Source organism: Alnus glutinosa, chromosome 6, assembly GCF_958979055.1.
Source record: "Alnus glutinosa chromosome 6, dhAlnGlut1.1, whole genome shotgun sequence".
In the NCBI taxonomy this organism is placed as follows: domain Eukaryota; kingdom Viridiplantae; phylum Streptophyta; class Magnoliopsida; order Fagales; family Betulaceae; genus Alnus; species Alnus glutinosa.
The window spans coordinates 28,694,030-28,721,810 of record NC_084891.1 but is presented as its reverse complement, the minus strand read 5'-3'; the positions used below and the strand labels follow the sequence as shown (position 1 = coordinate 28,721,810).

Genomic DNA, 27,781 nt, shown 5'->3' with positions numbered 1-27,781 from the left:
CAACAATACAATTATTATTGATTGTCATGCCCCCCCTCTTGTGTGGGCATTTCAAATATATATATATATAGGTGGCCAAGCCCCCTCCTAAAACCTCATTTTTTTTTCCTTTTTTTTTTTTAATTTATATGGGTATTTTTGTCTTATTGAAAATGTTTTATGGTCATTTATGTCTTTTTGTTGACGTTAGAGAATATTGACAATTTTTTTTTTTTGTAGTTTGAAGACCAAGCATGCTCTGAGAGCCGGTTTGAGATTACATTATAAAGCTTAAAAAGTACTTTTATTACCTAACAAGTTGTGTCAAACAAAAAGCTAGTCTATTAGGTAAAGATTTATGAAAGTACTTCTTTAATTTTTTTACTATAAATAAAGCCAAAATGCACTTTTGAAAAAAGCTTAAAAAAGCTTTTTTTAAAACTCTTTTTGACTCTAAAAGTTATAGGGGTAATTACCTTCTCCCCCCATGAACTACCGGCCTATGTCATTTTGCCCCCACGAACTACCACTTCGACCAAAAAATAGCATTAAACTACCATCTTTACTACTTTGCCCCATTCCGTTAGGGAATCCCGTTAACTTGGATGGAATATGCCATTTTTTACCGTTAAGTTTGATTTAAATACCAAAATGCCCCTACAATAATTAATAAAAAATATTAAAATTAATATATTAAAAAAAAACTGAAGGAAAAGGGGTGGCGGCAGCCACCCCAGAGGTGGCCGGAGGGGTGGCCGCGCGGCCACCCCAGGTTCTGGGGAGGTCTTGCGGCCACCCCTTAGGCTAGGGTGGGCCGCGAGCCACCCCACTTTCCTTCAGTTTCTTTTTTTTTTTTTAAAAAAAAAAAAATGAGAATATTTAAGTAATTTTTGAAATTGAATTAGAGCATTTAAGTCTTTGCATGAATTAGACTGATAGAAGGAGGCAAAGTATGTAAAGATGATAGTTTGATGCTATTTTTTTGTCGATGTGATAGTTTGTGGAGGCAAAATGACATAGGCCGGTAGTTCATGGGGGCAAAAGTAATTACCCCAAAAGTTATATTGCTCAACTCAATTCCAATCGGGCTCTAAGCCATTGGGACGTTCTTAGCTACTTTAGATTAAAATAATAATAATTTAAAAGTAAAAAAAAATAATTGAAAATTAAAAAAATAATAATAATAATTAGAGAATTCATTATAGATTCTCATCGCTAGGCTAATATTTGTTAGCATAGTTAAGAGAAATATTATATACTACATTTTTATTCCATAACTATTTCACAATGGTAATATGACAGTCCCGACCAATCATTTGATATATAATGGTTGGTTGAGACTGTCATGTCATCATTATAAGATATGAAATAAAAATGTAGTTTTTAGTTAGTTAAAGGATAAAAAAAGAAAAAAAAAAAAAAAAAGAAAAAAAAAAAAAGAAAAAAAAAAAGGAATTATGCTAGAAATTATGGCTCGTTTGCTAATTTTTTTAGGATTGCATTTTGATTTTTAGCAAAAAAGTAATAGTATTAACAAACAACTCAACACATAAAACACTCAAAAAATACTCAAAATTATGTCACACTACAACAAAAAGGCAAAAAATGCCATCTAAAGTGTTAAGGAATTTCCCGCCATTGATTAAAATGATAGAGAGTTGAGCTGGAGTCTACAGCTAAGAGAGGAGCTGTTTGAAATGAAGTGGGAGATTCTCCCTAATTAATATTTTTGTCTTATTAATCGATGATTGCCCGCCGCCGATCAGAGATTCGGTATAAGCGCCTGGGTTCATGGGCTCAAATTAATGAAGGAAAAGAAAAGCATATTCGAGTAATAAATGTTGACGTGAAGGACATTTAAGGGGAGCAGACATATAAAAGGTTTGGGGCTGATAAAAAAGGGAGGTATCTTCTTCTAAAAACACACACGAATTTCTTCTTTCTAAGGAGGTTTTCTCCCACCAATTCTAACTTGATCGTCGGAGGAGGCGTTGCCGGGACACCCCGACGACCCCTTTGAATTTCCCGCCATTGATTAAAATGATAGAGAGTTGAGCTGGAGTCTACAGCTAAGAGAGGAGCTGTTTGAAATGAAGTGGGAGATTCTCCCTAATTAATATTTTTGTCTTATTAATCGATGATTGCCCGCCGCCGATCAGAGATTCGGTATAAGCGCCTGGGTTCATGGGCTCAAATTAATGAAGGAAAAGAAAAGCATATTCGAATAATAAATGTTGACGTGAAGGACATTTAAGGGGAGCAGACATATAAAAGGTTTGGGGCTGATAAAAAAGGGAGGTATCTTCTTCTAAAAACACACACGAATTTCTTCTTTCTAAGGAGGTTTTCTCCCACCAATTCTAACTTGATCGTCGGAGGAGGCGTTGCCGGGACACCCCGACGACCCCTTTGTTTTGCAGACAACTTGAAGAACACTCATTTGAATTTCGTCAACCTTGTGAGCTTTGGTACACGGTGACATCCGGGATTCCAAGTCGTCAACTCCAGAAAATTTGTTAACACTTTGGCGCCGTCTGTGGGAACGACGTGGTCACGTGTTCCTGTGAATACGAGAATACTTGGAATCTTCTATGGTAAGTACGCGGTTAACCCGAAGAAGCATGGCTGAAGAAAATGTGCACGAGGGACCAGGGACTTCACATGACCCCCAGACTGAGATAGCCCGCTTAAATGAGAAAGTGGCGCAACTCGAGAGGGAGCTGCAGGAGCGAGATCGAACGGAGCGGCCGAAAGTTCAAGAAGACCTGCCACAGGGTGATCAGGTGAATCTTGAGGGTGAAGATGGGCGTTCGGAAGAGGTGGTCGGAGGTGAGGACGAGTCTGACAGTGATGCCGAACTTGTTGACCTCATGGGGAAGAATAAGAAGGTGAAAAAGGAGTGGGCTCGAAAATTGACTAAATTGGAGCGACAGTGTGATTACTTGATGGGATCCACGCAAGCGGGAGCTAAGGGGAAAGCTCTGTTGACCGACAGCTTGTTTTCTACCACAGTGTCTCCTTTCACTGATCGTATAATGTCATGCCAACTCCCAAGTAAGTTCAAAATGCCCGAAATACCCGTATATACAGGATTGGGGGACCCTATTGAACATTTGGCCAGTTTCCGTGCGCACGTGGTGCTGCATGCCACTCCGGACGAGGTTGCGTGCCGAGCTTTTCCCCTTACTTTGGTAGGGGGAGCTTGAGAATGGTTCAAAACTTTGCCTCCTCGTTCAGTCTCGAGTTTTGAAGGCCTCGCCAGGAAGTTTGCGTCTCAATTTATGGCAGGCGTTGTCCGGAAAAAGCCTGCTCAACAATTGATGACCATTAAGCAAGGCCCCCAGGAGTCATTGAGAAGTTACTTGCTCCGCTTCAACCAGGAGAGGTTGGCCGCGGAGACTCAGAATGAGCAATTCATCCACTGTGCCATTTATCAAGGGATCAAGAAGGATGGTGCCCTCATGGCGGACTTAGCAAGAAGACCGGCAGACAGTTTGCAGGAATTTTATGATCGGGTGGAAGAGTTCGTGAACCAGGAAGAAACCCTCCGTGCGTTCCGAGGGGCCAAGAAAGGAAAACCCTGTGCCGAACAGGAGATCAAAGTCGAGGACGGCCCCGATAGGAAGGGAGGTTGCAGAGCGCGGACCCGCTAAGAGAGTTGAAGGTGATCACTGGACGCCCGTGAATGCTCCGGTGAAGGAGATTCTCATGGAAATCAGAAAGGACCCGAACTACAGGGATCCCTCACCAATAAAGGGCCATCCGCCTCCGCACAACCGGCATAAATACTGCCACTACCATGGCTCTTTTGGTCACTATACAGACAATTGCATTTCTCTGAAAGAGGTGATCGAAAGGTATATAGCTGATGGCAAGTTGAAGTGTTTCGTGGAGAGACGAGAGGGCACCTCGGACAAGCGCCCTGCGTATAAGTTTGCCGGGAACCAGGGATCGTCCGGGCGTGATGCGCGCCCGGAAAAGCAGCAATACTATCGGGAAAGAAGACCGCCTCAACAGCCCCGCAGGGATGTCCGAGCGGAGAAGTCGCCTCAACGTGAGCGGAGCAGAAGCCGCGGGAGGCCGCAGGACTCGGGGTGCTTCCCCGAAATCCAGACTATAGCTGGAGGCTTTGGAGGGGGAGGCGAGACTTATTCGGCTCGCAAGTCTTACACGAAGGAAATGCGAGAGGTGTCCATTTACGCGATTACAAGGCCGGAAAAAGCGGCGAGGCGCGAGAAGTTAACCATCACCTTTTCAGATGAAGATTACGAGGGGGTGTACTTACCCCATTCGGATGCCCTGGTGGTAACCATGGTTATAGGAAATCACAGGATTCATCGGGTCTTGGTGGATAATGGTAGTTCAGCGGACATTCTCTATAAGTCGGCCTTCGACTTGATGAAAATTAGTAAAGATAAGCTCTCTGCCTTCAGATTTCCCCTGGTGGGGTTCGCAGGAGAACAGGTGATGCCACTGGGGTCAATTGAGCTTCAAGTTACAGTGGGCAGTTCCCCGACAGAGAAGACAATTCCGGTAAGGTTCCTTATTGTCGATCAACCCTCCGCTTACAACGCTATATTCGGGAGGACAGCTCAGGCTGAGTTGAAAGCGGTTACATCGATACCCCATCTTAAAATGAAATTTCTGACGGACGACGGAGTAGGAGAAGTCCGAGGGGAGCAGAAGGCAGCCCGCAAGTGCTACAATGTTTCCCTGGGGGGTCCTTCCCGCCAGGCACACCCCGGTCAGGGGACAGGTCCTGTGACTAAATAGCAATTACAGGCGGGGAGTCCGACCGGGGATCTAGAGGATGTGGAGGTCGGACCCCAAGGTAGGAAACTTCGGGTAGGCGCACAGCTTCCAACAGACGAAAAAGGGAGGTTGGTGAAATTTTTGCGGGACCACCTGGACGTCTTTGCTTGGGAGCATGATGAGATGCCAGGAATAGACCCCTCGGTTATCGAACATCGGCTGAATGTTGACCGGAACTGCAGACCGGTGAAGCAGCGGAGGAGGACTTTCGCCCCAGAGCGCAATCAGGCAATTGCAGACGAAGTGCAAAAGTTGATTAAAGCAGGATTTATCCGGGAAGTTGATTATCCGGAATGGCTGGTCAATGTAGTGTTGGTAAAGAAAGCAAATGGGAAGTGGAGAATGTGTGTAGACTTCACCGACCTCAACAAAGCTTGTCCGAAAGACAGCTTTCCTCTCTCCAGGATAGACCAGCTCGTCGACTCGACGGCCGGTCACGAGGTATTAAGCTTTATGGACGCATTTTCCGGTTACAATCAAATACGCATGGCGGAGTCCGACCAGGAGAAGACGTCGTTCACGACTGATCGAGGGCTGTATTGTTATACGGTAATGCCCTTCGGATTAAAAAATGCTGGTGCTACATACCAAAGACTGGTGAACAAAATGTTCCAAACGCAAATCGGGTGGAATATGGAGGTTTATGTTGACGACATGCTTGTCAAAAGCCTGACTACTGGAGGCCATATTGCCGATCTGGCGGAAGCATTTAAAAATTTGAGGAGGTACCGAATGAAGCTGAACCCGCAGAAGTGTGCTTTCGGGGTCGACTCCGGAAAGTTCTTGGGGTTTATGGTGTCACATAGGGGAATCGAAGCGAATCCCGATAAAGTGAAGGCTATTTTGGAAATGCCCTCCCCCCGGACGATGAAGCAACTGCAACGATTGACGGGAAGGTTAGCCGCTTTGAATCGCTTTGTTTCCCGGTCGTCGGACAAGTGCTTGCCCTTCTTTAGGGTGTTAAAGAGGGCTTTCAGCTGGATGGAGGAATGTGAGAGGGCCTTTGCGGAGCTAAAGACCTATTTATCCAATCCCCCACTTTTGAGTCGCCCGGTGGAAGGAGAGATCCTCTATTTGTATCTTGCGGTGTCCCGAACTGGAGTCAGCTCAGTATTAGTGAGGGAAGAATCAGGCAAGCAGAGGCCAGTGTACTTCACTAGTAAGGTATTACATGGGGCGGAAGAGCAATATCCTCGGATTGAGAAATTAGCGTATGCTCTGGTGATTTCAGCGCGAAGGTTAAGGCCTTACTTTCAAGCCCATGCGGTACGGGTCCTCACTGAATACCCCATTCGGAAGGTGCTGCAGAAACCCGATTTGTCGGGAAGGCTAGTCAATTGGGCAATCGAGTTGGGGGAGTTTGATATCGAGTACCATCCTCGGACAGCGACAAAGGCACAAGCCTTGGCTGATTTTGTAGTAGAGATGGGTGAAAGTCCGGATGAGGAAGGGCCGACGAAGGGACCAACTTGGGTTGCCTACGTTGATGGTTCCTCAGCGGGGGGAAGAAGCGGAGCTGGAGTGGTGTTCCGAGGGCCCGACCGGGAAGAGCTCAGGTATGCTCTGAAGTTTGATTTCTCTGCCACTAATAACGAAGCTGAGTATGAGGCTGTGCTGTCGGCCATGGAGATCGCGCGGCAAATGGGAATAATGGATATAGAGATTCGAAGCGATTCGCGAGTAATTGTTGAGCAGATAAACGGAAGTTACGCCACGCAGGAAACAAGGATGTCCGAATGCCTCAGAAAAGTACATCAGTTCTACTCGTACTTTGACAGGATCGTCATAGTTAAAATCCCCCGGGAGAAGAATGGGTTGGCAGACGCTCTCTCGCGAATCGGATCAGGATCAGACCCCGCGGTGTCAGTGCGCGGCTGCAAACTCCTGACCAAAGCTCACCCCACGGTATTCGTGACAAAAGAACTGATGCAAATAGGCGAGGCGGACCCCGAATGGGCTACTGAAATTGTACGGTATTTGAGGACAGGTGAGCTCCCGCCGGCCAAGGAAGATGCTCAGAAAATTGTCCGTCACTCGGCGCGTTATGTTTTAGTTGGAGGAACTTTATACCGACGGGGGTATTCTTTTCCCTTACTAAAATGCCTGCCGAATGAAGATGCGGATTATGTGTTGAGGGAAGTGCATCACGGAGTATGCGGAAACCATTCAGGAGCTAAGGCTCTGATGAACAAGGTTGTCAGGGCAGGATATTACTGGCCGACGATGAGTAAAGATGCAGCGGAGTTAGTAAGAGTCCGTGATGCGTGCCAGAGATTCTGTCGTATCCCCAGGAGCTCTCCGGAATACCTTCATTCCATTACCTCTCCCTGGCCATTCGCCAAGTGGGGGGTCGACATTGTCGATCCCCTACCAACGGGAAAAGGTAACAAGAAGTTTGTGCTGGTTGCAGTGGATTATTTCACTAAATGGGCAGAGGCCGAGGCACTTGCGACGATCACAACCGAGAATGTCATTAAGTTCCTATGGAAGTCGATAGTGTGCAGATTTGGGATACCTTATGCCATGGTGACCGATAATGGCAAACAGTTCGATTGTGCCCGTTTCCGTGAATGGTGTTCCGAGCTGGGCATACGGAAGAGTTTCTCCACCCCTGTCTTCCCTAAATCGAACGGCCAGGTGGAGGCCACCAACAAAACATTGATCCAAACGTTGAAGAAAAAACTCGGCCAGAGGAAGGGAGCATGGGTCGAATACCTCCCGGAAGTGCTCTGGTCCTACCGGACTACGGTCAGAACTGCAACGGGAGAGACCCCGTTTGCCCTCACCTATGGGATGGAAGCAGTAGTACCCGTTGAGGTGGGGTCACCAAGTTTCAGAGTGGCCCACTACAATCCGGGGTTGAACGAAGAAGGCATGAACCTGCATTTGGATTTGTTGCAGGAACGCCGGGAGGATGCTCGCACAGCATGTACGGCCTATCAACGCCGTGTGGCCAAGTATTATGATAAGAAGGTTAGACCCAGAGAGCTTCAAGTTGGCGATTGGGTCCTGCGGAAGGTCAACCTGATGACTCAAGAGCCTACTGATGGTAAGCTGGGACCGAACTAGGAAGGACCGTACAGAGTCGTTAGCTCCTATGGAAACGGGGCCTATCGCTTGGCTACGGAGCAAGGGAAAGCGCTCCCAAGGGCCTGGAATGTAGAACACCTCAAAAAGTATCATTTTTGAAATTCTTGTCTTGTAAAGTGAAGCTTTTGTTGTATTAATTCTGAAAACATTTGGACTCCCTGTCTCCGGACAGGGGGGTAATGGAGCCCGCCCCCACGAGGGGATGAACGGGTGGACTCCCTGTCTCCGGACAGGGGGGTATTGGAGCCCGCCCCCACGAGGGGATGAACGGGTGGACCCCCTGTCTCCGGACAGGGGGATATTGGAGCCCGCCCCCACGAGGGGATGAACGGGTGGACTCCCTGTCTCCGGACAGGGGGGGCATTGGAGCCCGCCCCCACGAGGGGATGAACGGGTGGACCCCCTGTCTCCGGACAGGGGGGTAATGGAGCCCGCCCCCACGACGGAATGAACGGGGGACCCCTGTCTCCGGACAATAAGATAACGTTTGACTGCTTGGTTTACGATCACTTCAATTTACCCCTTTCACATTACAAATCCCTCCGTTCCTACTTAGTAGCAACGCATAGATTTGGAGGGGAGAGTGGGGTAAGTGATCCCGCCTCCTCGGACGTTCGTATGTTCTTATTAGGTACAGGAACAGCATCTAAAGGAGATATTTAAAAAGAGAGAAAAGAACATGCTTATTGATAAAATACACAGTTACATGTTGCAGAATATTTGGACTGGCATACATGAGGGTGAATCGGGCGCCAACAGGTCATCGACCTCTTCCGCTTCCTCCCCATGAAGGCGTTGTCAGGAGGCGACATCCCTAGTAGACGGGAACCCAGCGGTTCAAAGGCACAGGTGGCCAATGCAAAGTTGGAGAGTGGCGAGAAGTCGGACGATGGGGTCCACTGAACGCCGGAGTGGACCCTGAAGCAGGCGACTCCCAACTGGGCATGGCAAGCAATGGGATATCTCCGGCGTAAAGCCGGAGATCGCGCCTCCCTTGCTAGATAAAGCCGAAGATCACGCATCCAAGTGGGTTTAAATGCTGGAATTGGGACACTCCTAACTCCATGCCTAAGTACTGGAACCGCGACACGACTCCAAATGAGAAAAGGCAAGTGCGAGAGCTTGAGATGAAAGTATGATGGACGGGAGGTCCAGAGGTACATACATATATAGGTGCGAAATTGTTTAAATGCATTCACTATTCCCATAATGGTAGGTATACCTAACGCTGAGAAGTTAGATTGAAAATCAATTCGGGCCGGTAGCCATTAATGGAGTGAGACCAGACGAGATGTTCATTAATGGCAGTCATAAATGAAATATACGAATCTCTTTTTCATTGAAATAATAAAGCAAAGCAGTACATCGGTATTTTCAAAAAAAGAGAAAGGAGTTATCAGGGGTTGCCGGGGGCGCGACTGGAGGAAGGAGCCCCTTCTCCAGATGAAGAGGAAGTGGACCCCGACTCTGAGTTTCCGGCCGGGGCGGGTTTAGAGGTCTTCGGGCTCCAATCGGTTACATGAGGGAATTGGTCGACCCCTAGCTTGGCCATGGTCTCCAAGGCCTCGTCCGGGATCTAGATGGTGCTGATGTCGAGATCCTTGAAGGACTCGTCGTCGGGAGGGGCACTTCTGGCAACACCTCTTAAGTGTTCGAAGCCCCAATTGAAGCCTACGGCCCATGATGTATCTCGGAGCTCCGGAACCTGGGAAAGCTCCCTGGTGAGCTCAACCACTTGAAGGTGGAGCTCTTCCATCCTCTCCACCGCTTCTCTCCTTTCCTGGTACGCACTAGTCTGTTCGTCGAGAGCTTGCTTCTTGTCAGCGATGGCTTGTTCGAGCTCCGACGTAAGCCGGTCCCTAGCAGTGAGTGCTATCCCCTTCTCGGACAATGCTTGATTTCTTTCCTCGGCAAGCTTTTCATTGTCGATCAAGGCTTGGTTTTTCGCCGCTTGAGTTGATTGCAGCTCGGATTTCAACTCCGAATTCTCGGCTTGTAGGGATTGGACAGTTGCCCGCAAGGAGCCAAAAGATTGAAGCTCTACCCCCAATGTGGCCTCGAGTTTGGCCTTCTCGGAAAGAGCATCTTTTAGCCGAGTTTGGGCTGCGGATAGATTGCTCTCAAGGATCTCCATGTCGCGGACCATTCTCTCACAGCTGGTCAAAGTGCTCTGTAGTGTGCTTTCCCGGAGTTCGGATAGTTTTTGGAGCCTTAGCCGGTGCTTCTTGGACTCGGCCAAAGCTCTCCTCTGCCCCCGGGATTCCTCTTCCAACTCCTTTACCCGAGCCTGTAAGGACTGAATGGCCTTGCGTTGGTCTTGCTCGGGTTCCCGAAGACTCCTCCAGGATGCGGCAACGTCCACGGCGAACTAAGTAAGAATGAGGCGTCAGTATTCGAACGGAGAGAGGAGATAAACTAAAAATAAGGAATGTCAGAATCATATACCTGAAGGATCTTTCCGGTAAGCTGCTCGGCATAGCCCTCCACTGGGAGCTCCCCGAACAGGGGGCTGTAGTCCGGGGTGACTAGGGAGCTCAGAGCTTCCAGGGGACATCCTGCCAGCCCGTGGGTCTGAAAGTCCTGTCGTCGCCCAGCAGTCGCAGAATCGGAATGGAGAACGGAGGTAGAAGCTTGGGGCGACGTGGGGACCGGAATTGGAGTCGAAGATTCAGGTCTGATGGGAAAAGCGGGCATCGGAGAGGCCTGCCCGAGCGCCTCCCTTTCGGAGGCCATCTCTTCTTGCAGTTTGTTGAATTCCTGAGAGAAAGTATCCGGTTCCTCCCTCAATGGTGATTGAATTGGTGACCCCCTGCGAGGAATTTCGTCTCCCGCAACAACATTAACTCCGGGGCTCGCTTAAGCCCTCGGGTGGACCACAGGTTCGACCGGAGAAGTCACCGACGTGATAAGTGTGGGAAGGGAGGCAGTGGTTGGAGGATTCTGGTTGCCAGGAGGAGTGTAAACTTTGGCCATGGCCAATATCCGGCCAAGCATAAAACTGCTATCCCGTTGAGCTCGAAGTTTTTTGGATTCGGGGCCTTCGTCGGCCCCCGGAGCGACCCTCTTCCCTTTCTGCTGAGGCAGGGGCGCCTCAGGTTGAATAACCGAATCTTCTGTAGGTTGGGGAGGAGGGTTGGGATCACTTGGAGAAGTAGGAGAGTGCTCTACCACCTCGATGGTTGCAGCGGTGGCCACGTCTTCGGTGACGTCTTCGAAAGAAATGGGAGGCGAGCGGGTGCCCGAACCGGGGAAGGAAGGGCTCGTCCGAGGATCTCGGGGAAGAACCTTTACGGCTGGGGAAGAATTCCCCTCCTCTTCCTCGGATGAAACCTCGGCTACCTCATCAATCTCCCTCATAATGGAGTCATCGGAGCCGATCGATGAATCAGAAGATGACCTGTCCGGAAGGGCCTGAGGAACTCGGGAGGCCGGGGCCTGTGGTTGATGAACCTTCGAAGAGCGTGTTCTTCGGGGAGACTGATTGGCCTGCCTCCCTGATGTACTCCCCTTTTGGGCAACCTTCCTCGGAACCTTGCCCGGAATGGGCCTACTGGTCGTGACGGACCACCCAACCACCGGGGCTCCCCGCTTGTCCAAAATTACTTTTTGCTCTGGGATTTGATACCCAAAGCATTCGTTCAGGCTTTGGACTGAAACAAGGTTTTCGTAGTCGATCGACGACTGAACCGCCCTGGCCGAGAAGGAGAGCATGGTGTTGACCTCCTTGATTTTAGTGACGCTCAGTGTAGGAAGGATCCGCAAGTCGTCGACTAATGACCTCCATTCTCTAGGCACCCGTTGGGAGTCCGGAACCACCGACTGGGAGGGACATTCCCATTCCCCGGAGACCCGAAAAAACTGCTCTCTCCAACCTTTGTTGTTCCCGTACTTACGTTGGTCGAGGTAGATGAATATCGGATCTTGGCGCACCCGCAGCTCGACAGCACCGTCCTTGGTAGACGGGCGGTATATACTGAAGAATTGGGCAGCGTCCATCTCAGTTCCGAGGACCAGCCGCCACAGGATAGAGGACGCCACCACGTACCTCCAGCCGTTCGGAGCGATCTGGCTGAGGGCCACCCCGAGGAACGCGCAAACCTCGCGAACGATTTTCGGGAACGGAAGTCGAACCCCTGCCATGAACATGCGCTCTGTCAAGGTGACTTCACCCCCGGCTATCCCCCGCGATTCAGGTTCTTGAAAGAAGATGTTGACAGATGGGCCGATGTCATAGGCCCTCCGAAGAGTCGCCTCGTGGCACGCCAACCAGGTCGACTCTAACCGATCTTCTGGCGGCACCAAAAGCGCAACCCCAGGTCTGACAGTGGGAAGGGAGACAACGGCCAAAGGAACAGGCTCTTCAGGGGCATCCACAAGACTCCTGGATGCTGGGTCTCTGCGAGTGATGGCCATGTGGAGTTCGGAGGAGGTAATGAAGAGAAAGAGCCGAGAAAAGAATAAGGTGAAGACGGAATGAGCGACGGAAGAAATGAACAGAGTTGAAGCCGAGGGGAGATATTTATAACGAAGTCGACAACCTCTGAGAAACGGAGAGGTGTGCGACTGTTTGATTGATGGCGGAGAATTAATTCTGTAACCGGCGCGGAAGTCGAAAGGCCTTCTTGTCGTCATCATTACGCCGCACGTTAAGGTCCCTGATCCCTGAAAAAACGCGCATGTTCAGTGTAGGAACGTTTCCAGTCCCTCCACAGCAAACTGGTCACGCTGGAGAAAGGTGAAATCAAATGTCCTCTCCTTGGGGCCCACCGTGGAGGCCTGAACACCCCCAAATTAAATGGCGGGAAGAGACAATCCCGGAAAAAGTGCTAGAATTCTCTTCCCCTTCACTGGGATGTAGAAAGAATTCGGGGGGTAAGTGTTAAGGAATTTCCCGCCATTGATTAAAATGATAGAGAGTTGAGCTGGAGTCTACAGCTAAGAGAGGAGCTGTTTGAAATGAAGTGGGAGATTCTCCCTAATTAATATTTTTGTCTTATTAATCGATGATTGCCTGCCGCCGATCAGAGAAAGTAGGGACGATTTGGTATAAGCGCCTGGGTTCATGGGCTCAAATTAATGAAGGAAAAGAAAAGCATATTCGAGTAATAAATGTTGACGTGAAGGACATTTAAGGGGAGCAGACATATAAAAGGTTTGGGGCTGATAAAAAAGGGAGGTATCTTCTTCTAAAAACACACACGAATTTCTTCTTTCTAAGGAGGTTTTCTCCCACCAATTCTAACTTGATCGTCGGAGGAGGCGTTGCCGGGACACCCTGACGACCCCTTTTGTTTTGCAGACAACTTGAAGAACACTCATTTGAATTTCGTCAACCTTGTGAGCTTTGGTACACGGTGACATCTGGGATTCCAAGTCGTCAGCTCCAGAAAATTTGTTAACATAAAGCATTACTAAATGACATTTTTATCTCACAAGGTTAATGTGACAATCTCAACCATCTTTTAAATCAGTTCTTATTAAAAAAATAAAAAAATCTAAAGATTAATGAAGACGATCATGTCAAATATTTATGAAATAAAAAATAAGATATATATCACTCAAGCAAAAAATAGAGACCTTGTCGCTTTGAGAGAGAGAATCGTAACAAGAAGAACCTCCCAAAAAACAGAGGTGATGATGACAGTGACAAAAACAAGGAACCTCTGACATAACAGATGGAGCCTGTTCTATATTCTTCAAAACAAGGTTTGTGCAACCCATCTTCATCCTTACGTTGAAATACCTATATGTAAAACTACCATTTTATTGGAAAAGGCAAACACAGGATATAAATTGGAGAGTCAGGAAATGAAGAGTCTTCATTTGGGACAGCTATGGATTCTTTCTTCAGAGAGGGAGAAGGGCTTTTTTTTTTGTTTTTTTTTTTTGAAAAATACAAAATCAGCTCTTAGGGTTTTAATGACTTGCAATTAGCTCATTGGAGTAGTTCAACCATCGTTAATTTTTATTTTTGATTGGAAGTAATGTGTCATCATATGATTGTTACTGACGTCACATTTAACGGTTTTCGTCAAAATTTTGGACAGAAATTAGGGGTATGAACTTTTTTTTTTTCTTTTCTTACCACATATAGTTGTCAACCAATTTTTATACCTCATTGAGCTAATTGCAAATCTGTAAAATTATAGTAATTTTTTTTTTTTTTTGAGTCTAAAGCAGACATTAGTTGTATTAGTAGGTGTGTTACCCTTCGATCTCTACTATATGACGGACACAAATTTTATATAAATTGGGTTGTAGGATATTTTTTATAAATCAGTCTCTGAAATTAATGTGTCCTTAGTATGTGAGAAACACATGGGATAATGAAGACTGATTTTGTGTACATTCTCATCTCTTCTTCTTTCTTTTTTTATTTCTTCTTCTTCTTTTTCTTCTTCTTTTTTATTCCTAATTGAATAAAAAAAAAGGGTTAGATGAGATGATCATTCCCACTCCTGATCCGAAAGGAAGAATGAGCAAATAATCTAAAAAAATAAAATGAACTGGGCTCCTTAACAATAATAGTTTGAAAATGATACCCATATACCGGTTGAGTCCATCCTAAAGATTCTTTAATTTAAAAAAAAAAAAAAAAAAATTGGAATTTTGATGTTTTTATTATTATCTTTCGTTCAATTAATTCTGATTCGAATCAGGTCTCTTTTATCTGTGACTGCTTTATAAGAGTCATGTGTGACCTTCGGCCCCTCCTTCACTCAAATAATAATAATAATAAAGATACGTGTCTCCTTGATCACCATTCCTTTCATGTCTATGATTTTCAGAATCTTCCATATCCCTAATTTTAAATCAACCTCCGTGTGGTCAGCTTTATGTAAAGAAAACACTCATTCAAAAAGGGTGTTTTTGGGCTCGTTTAATAACCTCCTCCCCTCTCCCTTTCCCTTATTTTCACTTCTTCCAAAAAACATCAAATCAAAACATTCTTAACCTTTTTTACTTTTTATATCACATCAATAATTTTTTATTATTATTTAAATAAAAAAACTCACTACAATACAAATTTTTTTCACTTTTCCATATAAATTCTTTCTACTTTATATCACATCAATCACTTTTAACTTTTACTCAACAAAAAATATTCTCCATAAGGGAAGTGAAGTGAAGTGAAGGGGAGGGGAGGGGAGAGGATTACCAAACGGGGTCTTCATCTTTTTGGTCGAATCGCCTCCCACTTTTTTGACTTCTAAATCATTGACTTGCTTGATTGACATTATTGGAATGCTTATGGCCAGGTTTGATAACGAGAAAGCCATTTTTTATTTTTTTTTAAGTAAAAAAATAAAATCATTAACAAATTGCTCTCGATACAAAATACTCACAAAACATTTAAATTTACTTTCACGTTTATGTTAAATTAAAACATTATTTCAACCAAAAAGTAAAAAGCACTACAGTAAATTTTTTTTATCAAACACTCTGTTTTATGAAGAGCTTCTATCCATAGTCCAGCTTCCTTTAACCTTTAACGGAAATTGTATGGGTAATTAATTGAAATGAAATAGAATAGCTTAGAGGAGGTTAGGATTCCATATTGTTCATAACATTGATAGAATATATCCTCCATTTAAGAAATCTTAAACCCAATTCCAAAGGAGTTGTTACAACAAATCCTACTGACTGATTTTGTTGCTTATATATATATATATCCTACGCGATTTAGTCTTAATTAAAATGCAACCAAATGACCAATACTAGGGTTGGCAAAATTTGTCCAATGAGGCCAAACCCGAGCCACTTGGTCGGCTCTTATTGGTACAGTTTCTAATATGACCATGACAGCTCACTCCTTTTCGGTGGTCTCGTTGTCTGATGGCTGCAAAACAAACAAAGTGAAGAGAACACGTCGGATGTTGGCCAACGTTCCCCCCTCCGATGCTTAAGTTAGTATTTGAGCGTGTATTAAGCGCAAGTGTATAAAATTGCACCCTTGGTTTCATACCTGAGGTTCTAGCCTATTTAAGTCGAGTGTCAATGACCTTTTGCTCCTTAGAGTTTTGTCTATTTCTCCTCCCTTATCCTAAGAGCGTCGCCAAGGCCATGATTTAGCCCGAAATCACCCACCTTCCATACCAGGATTATTTTCTTAATAATCTCAAGGCGAGATTCACGAAGGTAAATCCCGGATTTTTAGAGGCGAAGCGCAGTTCTAGAATATCCTGGACGAGAAGAGGTGTGACTCCGGGATATCCAAGGTTGCATGTAACAGACTTCCGGTCCGTAGTGATTGCCATGGGCAATACAATGCCTAGGACCTCTGAATGTCTATCCTCACTAGCTCTCATCAGGTGGGCCTTGGGCCCAAATCCCAGCCTGTACAAACATGGACTAGAAGGCTTGTAGCTCTAAACATGGGCCGAGCCAAAGTGAGATTATTCCCAACAGCTCCCAACAAGTCTAAGCTTGGGGTCGGTAACGGGTTTTACAATTCTGACCGGGTAGGGCCATAACTTTTAATTTATTTTACAAAAGAAAGAAAAAAAAGTGGATTTTGATCCAACTTAATAATATAATAGAAAAATTAAAAATAAACACTCTCGTAGGCCTTTTGCTGATTTCCCTATTGATGTATGCCGTCCTTGCTAATGAATCCTTCACATTGGTTGGCTCCTCCACGCGGTTCCAATTCCTAAACCTCCACGTGCCATCATTTTAGCTGAAGAACTCTACGAAGATGTTCTTCAATCTTGATGTCGCGAGGATTGTACTTGGAGGAATGCTAGACATCCAAACACCTTTTTTCAGAATTTGGTTCCAACCTGATGTGTCACAATTTCATGAGATCTATCATTTTGAGAAGTGTGCAACAATCTCATAAGATTGCGACACATCAAGTTGGAACCAAATTCTGAAAAAAAGTGTTGAGATATCTAACATTTCTCTTATACTTTAACGTCAAGGGTCTCCTTATTGGATTAGGGCTCGCAAACTGTGCCACCTAAAGCCCATCATCACCATAAAGGTCGTAAATTTTACGCTTATGAGGGTCGATGAGCACGTCGTAGGCAACAACCCTCATAAACTCGAATTTTGACTAGAGAAATGCTACGTGTACTTAAACTTTTACAAATGGAAGCTCACAAACTGATATAGAGCCTCTCATGAGGCTCCACATTAGCTTAATAATTATATAAAGTTAAAACAAATTTTAATACATAGACAAAAATACCCTTTCATCTCCTGTTGAACCCACCCGCCATAAACCATTAGACTGCCGGAAACTCAGCACGCCGGCCACCACGACTCCGACCCCGACCACCGGAAACCCAGCATCCCAGACTGGAAAAAACATGGCATCCCAGACAATCTCGGACTCGACCACGACCATGCTTCTGGTCGGGGAAGAGATAGATCCCGGCCGAGATCCAGCCGTTCTGCCCGGGGATGGGCTGAATCTTGGCAATCTGGTCGGGATCTGAGCGTGGCTAGATGATGCCCCACGCCACTGCCCATGATTGGAGAAATCACGGAGCAAGCCGAAAAACTCCGAACCAGTCATCCGGCGAGACATCTAGCCATGAAGCAAGGTGGTCTTTCGTCTGACCACGAGTAGTCTTGAAATAATAGATTTTGTTAAAAGGACATTTTCGACTTTAAGTATGGTGCCACATCAGTTTGTAAAGTTCTATTTGTAAAAGTTTAAGTACTCTTAACATTTCTCTTTCGACTATTACACGATGAGACTGACCTTGGAGAAGAGGCTTAGCCCAGCCCAACGAAAGAGGATAAAACTGAATTCCAAGCTGACTTGAATTTTCCAACTATGCATAAAATTTGGCAATTTTTGAAATACCCTTATAATCATTTTAAAATTAAAATTTTACCTCCCAAATTTTATTATTTTTAAGTTTTATCCTCAAACTCCAAATGCTAGTTACACCCCTCGTTCGGCTTAAAATATATTTTCTGATTTGGACCCCCTTGAATCAGAATTCAAAGACCACCCACTTCCAAACCGAAGGGCAGATGATTAGCCCCTAACCAACACACCGGATTAGGAAATCATATATATATATATATATATATATATATATATATATATATATATATATATATATATATATATATTTTATAAGTGGAAATCATATTAAGTCAGCTTATTAATGAGCTTCTTTTCTTGGTGGGCAACATAATTTTTTGAGATAACTTCGTAAAAGGGTATCGAATTATATGCCGTTTTGAGATAAGGGTACTCCGTTAGAATTTGTTGTTAAATCCTACAAAAATTTTCAAAATAATCCTGTGTTTATTTTTAAAAATAAATTTATAAATTTTTTTAAAGATTCAGGTATGAGTATTTTTGTAAATTTCGTTAAATTTTGACCAACAATTAGATCCTAGTATTTTTTTTTCCTAAAAATATTAGGGGTATTTTGGATATTCCATTAAGATTTAATAGCAAATTCTAACGAAGTATCTTTAAGTGAGACGTTTTGAAACTTAAATATTATAATTTAAGACATTTACAAATCCAATTCCCTTATCTCAAAAAATATAATATAATTCAATTTTTTGTGTAGCTATCCTAATTTTGTTGTGCCCCATAAAATCCATAATGAGCCCCGGCACGGTTGGCGGGAGAATTATAAAATCCATAATGAGCCCCGGCACGGTAGGCGGGAGAATTATTGAACTAATTATACAGAAAAGCAACCTACTAATGTTCCGTCCGTAACCATTACGACCTTGACCTAAACCGACCACGAGCTTAAATGGCATGTACGTAACATATCTCAGCGCGTGTGGCATCCTACTTCTTGTAAAAAAAAGTCTTCACCGACGAACTGCTGTGGTCCCCACGATCCAAAATCCCACGTGGGCATATCATCTACCCAATTAAAAAAACTAACCGCCTGTGTCTCCAATGTGGTCCCTGTTAACGCAAACGCCATGGTTACTAAAGAAACTGAGAAAAAAGGGAGCGAAGTATCAATGTCAGTACCAGTGCTAGTAGTAGCTTTATTTGCTTTGCTCTTGTTACTCTGTTCAGTCCTGTGACTCTGAGTACTGTATTCTATGGTACGGTACAGTTAATCCTTAATTCTTCTTCACCGGAGGGAAATGTACGGTTATGATTCTTAATCCTCATCAGAACCTAAGTCTCTGATCTTGATCAATGGGGAGCGTTTCGTCCGAAGACGATTTCGACCAATTGAGCGAGCGGTTCGAGAGCTACAGTCTGAGCGCGGACGTTAGCGAGTCGGAGAGTTCCAGTGGTTTTTTTTCGCGTCGGCGATATGGTCACGAGTGCGTGGTTAGTTCTCTGACGTCTTCGCCGCTCGCCGGAAACGAGGTGGGCGAGAATTCCGATATCCCGGCGCCTGTGCCGGTGATGTTGCCGGTGGTCGGTGGTAGGCACGTGGTGATTCCTGCGAAGAAGACGGATAATTCGGAGACGGAGTTATCCGGTAAGTGCTTAACAATTCATTTTCTTTTCTTTTATTGAACTTTACCTATTTTGGAAAGATTTAACGGTCATGTTTCTTTTATACGTTGAATATGTTATAGGTTTGGCTGTTAGGTTCTGTTTGGTTCATGGAAAAACTGAAAAAAAAAAAAAAGTTGTAAAATGAGTGAGAAACTTCATGTCTTTAGGGGTTTAGCTCCTTAAAAGACTCGGTTTAATCATCATTGAACCTTGGTTGAGATGATTTCTTCGGGTTTCTTGGGAGCCAAAAGACCGAAAAATGAGACTGCTAATTTTTCTTTTACTTCTTCACTTATATAGATAATTAGATATGCTTAATTTATAGTTAGTTAACATGTAATTGCAGAAATTGAGTTGATGAAGGAGCGGTTTGCTAAGCTTCTGCTTGGAGAAGATATGTCAGGGGGAGGGAAGGGAGTTTGTACTGCTCTTGCTATCTCCAATGCCATCACAAACCTTTCAGGTTTGTTTCTTCCTATATGTTTCAATGAGATATTTGTTTTACTTCATTTGTGTCATCCTTTTTGTTTCTGAGGAGAAAGAAGAAGAAGAATCATGATTCTGCATCTTTAATTTGTTGCAAGTTTGAGTTAGATGTTCAAACAAAATACAATAGAGAAAATTGGCTTTAAAAATTCCAATTTTATGTTTTTTTTTTTCATTGTTGTGTAGCCAGCCAGATTCAGTTGATTTTACTCTAATTTTTGTGCGGACCTATGGTTCTCTTTAATTATTCCTTGCAGCTACTGTGTTTGGGGAGCTGTGGAAGCTAGAGCCATTGGCTCCACAGAAGAAATCGATGTGGTGTCGAGAAATGGAATGGCTTTTATGTGTGAGTGACTTCATTGTAGAGCTCATTCCATCTGTGCAAGAATTCCCAGGTGGGGGGACCTTTGAGGTTATGGTGACACGGCCTCGCGCAGATCTCTATGTGAACCTCCCAGCACTCAAAAAACTAGATGCAATGCTACTTGGCATTCTTGATGGTTTTCACGATTCTGAGTTTTATTATGTTGATCGTGGGATAATTGTTTCTGGCGCTGATGACACAGAAGCTAATCATTTATCTGCATCCCCTTTAAGACCTTCAGTTAGGCAGGAAGAGAAATGGTGGCTCCCCTTCCCTAAGGTCCCACCAAACGGTTTGTCTCAAGATGTAAGGAAAAAATTACTGCACTCCAGGGAATGCACGAATCAGATCCTTAAGGCTGCCATGGCAATTAATAGCAGTGTGCTGGCTGAGATGGAAATCCCAATTGCTTACTTGGAGAGCTTGCCCAAGGTATGGGGACTACGTTTGGAATCTGTTCTATTTTATACTCCTATTTAAATCTATGCAATGTGAGCCCGAAATGGATATTAGCCACATGATTGAGGGTTATTTGGGTGAAATAATGAGCTCATTTTGGGTAGGAGAGATCACAAATGAATCCAATTAGGGTTGGAAACAAACCACAAGTTCTTAATAATCCTCTGATAATCCGTTGTTACATGGTCCCTTATTTATACTACTACTTGACTACTAAAGTCACTCGTATAGGAAATACTACTTCAACTAGAATTAGACTATGAAAGCAACATATAATAGGAATACTTCTACAATGAGAACTATAAACTAAAGGCTAAAGAATAAAGATAGGATAGATATGTAGATAAGTTAAACTTCTCTACTGCCAGGACGACTTAGCAGTAAATAAAGATAGGATAGGATTCCATTCTTTGGCCGCTTGGACTTATGGTTTTGGTCCTAGTGGATTGACGTGTGGAGCTCTATCATATTAGGTGAACAGCTCTTCAACAGCACACAGATGGAATGAAAGCTAGCGCATCAGCCATCATCAATTTTGATAAATTGAAAGGGTGCTGTTGCCTTTTCTTCTTGGCAATGTGGTACAGAATTTTTAGTGAAATTAATAACAGTTTACTTATATTTAGTAAAAGTTATTTGGAGACTTTCATAATGTGTTTAGCATGTGCTACATTACAGTTTTAAGGGAACTCAACACAATTTATTTATTTGCAAACATGTGAGCAAAGAGATGGCCATGGTTACTTCGTTACATGTTAAACATTGAAGGTTTTATCAGATAAACTACTGTGGGTTTGAGAAATATCTTCAAACATAGGTTATTTATCTAAATATTTTAGTGGTTTCAGTGAACAGAATCCTTGCCGATTTATTAGTCACACAATTTAAGACAAGTGCAAGTACCACCACGTACCTATTCGGAGGAATAGGTATAGATAATGTGGTTTGGAGAAACACTTAGTAAGAAAACAATACAGGAAGTTCCTACCAATATCCATAGCTTTTAGTTTTTCCTCATTATGAACATGTTGCTCAGTCAAATTATTCGATTCCAATCTAGTTAGCTGGGAGGCTTCATCTGCTTATACGTTTTGAAAGAGAAGAAAGTACAGTGCTAACTATCCACATCTTTGTATGATAGTCCTCTAGTTATCATTTTGTTTTTTTCTTAGGTAGAAAATACAATCCTTTTTTTTCTATTTGAGTAAATCAGTTATGAACCAAGTGACATTTTATTTCTATTCAAAATGTCTCTATATCTATACGTGACCTGCCCATATACATGGTAAGGACACGAAAACAAATCCACTTGTATTTCCATGGCTTCATACCCATGTTTCATGGCAAGGTTATTTCACAAGTTAAAGTTATGTTCAGAAGAAATGTAAATTTTGGTTTAGATTTCTCTTCGTTTTTCTCCAGATAGCAAACATGTTAATTTACGTAAGAATTGTTTTATCTTTGCAATTTATCTTTCTCGCTGTGGTTTGTGTCTACTTGATGCATTAGGTAATCTCAAGTTGTGATTTTCCTAGTTTTATCAGATTCTTTATCAGGCAATTGTGTTAGGATCTGATTGTTGGACATTCTCAGTTAATGCGTGCATCATGTTACCAATATGTGATTTCTCATCTATTGATCTAAAGAGCAATTAGATTTCATCTTCCCAGGGGCATGTTACTACTCAAGAATTTGTCTATTTTATTCTCTTCATTTCTGTTATTCAATACCACATGATGACTTACCAATTTTTCAGAGTGGAAAAGCTTGTTTAGGCGAAATCTTATATCGTTGCGTTACTGCCGAGCAATTCTCTCCTGAGTCCCTTCTTGATTTCTTAGACTTTTCATCAGAGTACACCACTCTGGATATAGCAAACAGGATTGAGGCTGCTGTGCACATTTGGAGGCCGAAGTATCTGAAAACACATTCAGTTCATGCAAAGGCTGGGAAGTCATCATGGGGTGGCAAGGTTAAGGGCTTTGTAGGTGACAGAGAAAAGAGCAAGTATCTAGCAAGTCGAGCTGAGTCCCTTTTGCAGAATTTAAGGCTACGGTTCTCTGGCCTCCCACAGACTGCTTTGGACATGAGCAAGATCCAGTATAACAAGGTGCAGCTCCAGTGCATCCATCTTTATTTGAGACTTGTAGTTTTTGGATCCCGCACATCATCAGTATGTCAATATCTGCATGTGAAATTTACAATGTTATATTGCAACCCAACAGAGAGATCTCTTTGCAAAGTTTTGCCTCAACTCGTGTCATTTTAGAATCTTGTATGGCATTACAAACATGAACATTGTAGAAATGAAAACTAAAATTGCTTGAAATTAGGACAGAAATTGGGTAATGCATTTCAATGCTGCATACAGGCATGAATGTGATCCTCATGGACCAATTAAGGACATCTTATCTTTTGTTATGTGCCTCTACAACCTCCCACCTCCTCTTCTCCTCCAAATCACACATACACTGTGAATGAGCCATTTATCTAAGTGGAAAGAGTAATTTTCTTCTCTGCTACAGGATGTTGGGCAGTCAATCCTTGAGAGCTATTCTAGAGTGATGGAAAGCTTAGCCTTCAATATAATGGCAAGAATTGATGATCTCCTATATGTAGACGATGCCGCGAAGCAACGTGCGGCAGCAGCAGCAAAGGCAACTCCTCTTTATGACCAGGAAAGGTTAGGTTGTGTTCTTCCCAAACAGCAGCGGATCTCACGTAGCCCCTTCTCAGTTCAACGCTCATATTGTGCTTCTCCATTCACAACGCCGGCATGCCATTGTAGTCAGATAGATGCAAGCCCTGGTGGAAGGACACATCATGCCGTGAAGAATTTAAGGTACACACTAGAGAGGTTAGAAAAATTAACTTTTCAATGAAGTAGAAATTAAAGTATACAGTATGGGAATCTCGGTGCCTTATTGGAGCTAGTATGCTTCTGAACTGGTTTGAGCTAACTTGTCTGTCAAATGCAGCTGAAAGACAGATTCTTAGACCAGTTGGTAATTAAGACTAGAACACACGAGCTTGTATATTATTTTATGATTGCAGAACATAGCCAGAGATTCTTGATATAGCTTGCAACCAGTGGTGCATAATTCTGTTTCCTTTCCATTTTCAGAACTGTGAAATAAGTGGCTTTGAGAGGAAGCAGGTACCACATGCTTTTTTATTCAGTTGGAAGTGGAGACGGTGAAAATCTTACCTGATATGAATCTCAACTGTTTTGGCCAATGACATCATTGTAGAAAATGCAGTATATAAATTCAAAAACTACCCTCAAGAGATAATATATCAAGGGTCCCAAATCAGTAATGAACCCCGCAGCATATGCTATATTGCACACTAGTTTGGCTCATGACATTGTGTTGATGGGGCTTTTGAGGCAAATTTGTTGTTGTAGTGGTAGGACTAGAAAATCCCTTAATCAGGCATAATAGCACGGTTAGATATTAGATAAAGCAGTTTCTGAAGCACCTAAAGTAAGACTATTAAGTCTTTTCCTTTATTATTATACTATTTTTCATTTATTATTATTTTTGGTTTTTCTTCTTGTGTAAAAGGAAAAATATTAGAAGCCTATATCAGCAATCACGGGCGATTAGGAAGTATTGCACCCCGTAGCATGTCTATCACCCTTTCTGGATTCTGTTAAAAGGGTTTTTGGATCTGTAGTCTACACAACGGGATATAACCTTTTCTTGTCACTCTCCTATGCGATTTGCTTCCATGTCTTTTCTAAAAATATGAAGAGATAAAGAATCAAAAGATTCCATTAAGTTAGCTACCATATTGGCCCGGGCATTTAGGCACTTGCCCTACATCTCTTTTTAACCTACAGTTCAGTACTGGCCAATCTGCTCAATGACCAACCATTTCATGGGAGAACTGGGATTCCTTATAATTGGTTGTCCAAATTGCCTTAAGTGGGGATTTACGGGGCCAACTGTTCCGAACAGGTGAATCTTATGTTCGGAGTTGTTTGGAACAGGTGGGCTTTGCAGCCCCTACAATTCAAACAATCCGATCGTAGGAGATTCCGATCCCCAACGCTAGCCCTAGGCAGCACATTTATACATCTGACCACAATACAGATTCACTGGGTCCAAATCCAATGATTGAGTTGAACGCCAATCTGCTCATATGATAAAGTGCGTTGGCCCAAATAAATCCAACTTTGTTGTATAGTTGGCTTGTCAGCAGCTCTCCATTTTACCAATCCGTTATAACTCAATTCTATGTAGTCTTAATACCAATTAAAATATGTTCAGCTCAGTATTAAGTTATCTCAAATTAACTTGTAATTATGTGATTACAGTATCATGAATTTTTCTTTTCCTTATTAAAGTGCTCAAACAGAAGGAACTGAAGTTTGTTCGCTTTTCTCAACAAAATACAAGAAGCACTGCTCTTTAGGTGGGGATTGGGGGTCAATTATCATGCTCCACAAGTTTTTTAGGGCTATTCCGGCCGGTTCTAGACTCAGCCCACTTGCTCCCGTTGTGAGACCTTTTTTTCCTTTTTTATTTTTATTTTTTTTATTTATATATATATATATATATATATATATATATTTTTTTTTTTTTTATGAGCAATTACAAACAAAAGGAAAGGGTATACAGGAATCCTTCCTACTATTGATCCTAACGGAAGAAAAAGAGGGAAAGTTAGGTCTTCTAATGGTCTTAGGAGAAATGAGAAATAAAAACCTTGACTTTCACTAAAAGGTCATAAATAAATAGTACCCCTTTAGTAATTGATGTTCATAAAAGACTTGATGAACATTGAAAAGATAATTAAGTCGGAACCAAACCCTAAGAATATATCAACATCCATAACATATAAGCCGTTCGTTAATGCTTTTTATAGAATAATTTTTATTTTCTGTTTAAAGTAAGTGTTTTGATATGACATAAATGTAAAAATAATTTTGAGTGTTTTGTGTTTCAAGATTTATTTGTCAATATTTTTGTTTTGAAAAGAGAAATAAGAAGTTTTATAAAATAAAATCTTGTTATCGTTTTAAGTGAAATGAATAAAAATAAAATCTAAACCATAAAATAGATCATATTAAGATCCTGATTATAGAAGTGGTTGGTAATGGACAGCATGCGTTTTAGCAGTTACTTTTTGTGGGCATATTATCCCAAGCATACAAAAACGAGAGTTATCAACTTTATGGAAAGAGAATAACCATGCAGTAATGTTTGAAGGAGCTTTATGACAAGAGCCATAATTAAGAGATAAGTTATTTGAACACAATCTATATACAGACCAAAGTCTTTTGGCGGTATTTATTTTATTTTTTAAGAAAAAAAAAATTGCCAAAAGGCATTGTGCGTACAATTTGTGTATAAATTATGTGCAAATAACATATCTTATTTTTATAAGGGCCAAAGCACACCAAGACAACAATTATGTAAGCGGGTATTGCACTAGTAATGAAACTACTCTTCTTCTTCTTCTATGTACTATTCTTTTTCTTTGTTTTTGTTTTTGTTTTTTTGTTTTTTTTTTGGTGTGTTTATTAATTGTTTGGGTTTTCTTTTTTTCATTTTTTTTCTTTTTAATTTCTTTATTTTGATTGTTTCTCAAGAACGTACTAACAACTAAGGCAGAACTACCCTTAACCTTTAGGGAAACGGATCTTTGAACTTGAGAGTATTCAGTTCCTTATAATGTCGGGACATTTTTGTTTTTTCATAATTTTTTGGACAAAAATGCCCATACACTAAAAAGATCTGGATACTTTCCGGTTCACTCCAGTTCAAGTGAACTGGAGAGAATCCTAATACAGCTTTGAAGGGTTTTAGGCCACCCCAATATTTGAAATTTTTGTCATCAAAATTTGAAAATTTCCTCTAAATTTTAGGTATTTTTAAGAAATGAATCTCCAAAATTAATTTTTAACGCCAATAATTTTCTTTTTTTAGTTTTGTCCTACCATTCCTAAAACTATAGTTTACCCCTGCTAAAAACTACTATTGTTATTAATAACAATTAAAAAAACATTGTAGTATACAATCAATTGGCTTAAGGCCTCATTTAATTGTTTTGATTTATCTTCAAGCTCTTTTGTTTTGGTCCTTTAAGTTTTCAAAAAAAAAATTAGAAAATTATTTGGGTGTAAAGGCGCCAAAATTGAACTTTACTACGATTTTTATAATAAAGTTTGAGATTTTCTAATAAGTCCACAGATCAAGCAAATGGAGGCTAAACTTAATAATTTGGCCCTAATGCAATATATATATATAAATATAAAACTTCACTTATAATTTTTGAACTTTCACCATTTTAAAAAAAATGTATCTAAACTTTAAAATGTTTTAATTTTTCAAAAAGTTCAATCTCAGTCTTCCGTTAGAATTTTCCATTAAATCTTGTTAAAATTTTTAAAATACCTCTCATTTTTAGGAAAAGAAAAAAAATTTGCTAAAATTTAGGTGTTAGTTAAAATTTAACAAAGTTTACAAAAATATCTGTACCTAAGGGTCCGTTTGGATTTACGATTTCAAAAAGTACGATTTTAAAATGCGCTATTTAAAAAAATAATTTTTAAAAACACGAATAAGCGTTTGACAAAATCGCAGTTTAGCCTTTCAAAATTTTGCGTTTTAAAAAAAAACTCAATTGCCTACGATTTGAATAATCAGTTTTCTGAGTTTTTAAAACGCAATTTTTTAAAAATATAGTTTTCAAACAGTTCATTTTCTACGATTTGATTTAAAATCACATTTTTTCTCTGAAAATCGTAATCCCAAGCTCACACTAAATCTTTGAAAAATTTTATAATTTTTTTTTAAAGAAAAAAAACAGTCATATTTTTTTTAAAAGAAAATAAACACAGTCGTATTTTTTTTTTTTAAAGAAAATAAACACAGTTGTATTTGGAAAATTTTGATAAAATTTAATTGAAAATTCTAACGGAAGACTGATATCAAAACATTCTAAAAAATGAATACCCTAATTAAATTGAGACGTTTTAAAGTTTAAGTACATTTTTTTAAAATGAACGAAAGTTTAAGGTCATAAGTAAAATTCACCCTTTAAAAAACCAAAAAAAAAAAAGGGAAGGCGCCATGGCCCCTAGGCCCCCTATGGTCGCCTTCCTCTGCCCGTCTTTATTAGTGACAATG

General features: G+C 42.0%; 2 protein-coding genes across 3 annotated transcripts; both read left to right on the top strand.

The window, feature by feature from the left end:
- The first annotated feature begins 3,687 nt into the window (after positions 1–3,687).
- LOC133871689 (uncharacterized) lies at positions 3,688–4,752 on the top strand. The gene has a single exon (XM_062309110.1). The coding sequence runs from the start codon at positions 3,688–3,690 to the stop codon at positions 4,750–4,752; it is 1,065 nt and encodes a 354-aa protein (XP_062165094.1).
- A 14,020-nt stretch (positions 4,753–18,772) lies between these two features.
- LOC133872055 (rop guanine nucleotide exchange factor 1-like) lies at positions 18,773–24,099 on the top strand. Of its 2 annotated transcripts, XM_062309561.1 has the most exons (6): positions 18,773–19,313; positions 19,680–19,796; positions 20,077–20,615; positions 22,399–22,752; positions 23,168–23,484; positions 23,767–24,099. In XM_062309561.1, the coding sequence occupies exons 1-6, from the start codon at positions 19,022–19,024 to the stop codon at positions 23,777–23,779; spliced, it is 1,632 nt and encodes a 543-aa protein (XP_062165545.1). In that variant the 5' UTR covers positions 18,773–19,021; the 3' UTR covers positions 23,780–24,099. The 2 variants fall into 2 exon arrangements, with proteins under 2 accessions (XP_062165545.1, XP_062165544.1); XM_062309560.1 differs by lacking the exon at positions 23,767–24,099 and having other exon boundaries at positions 23,168–23,717.
- The last annotated feature ends 3,682 nt before the right edge of the window (positions 24,100–27,781 follow it).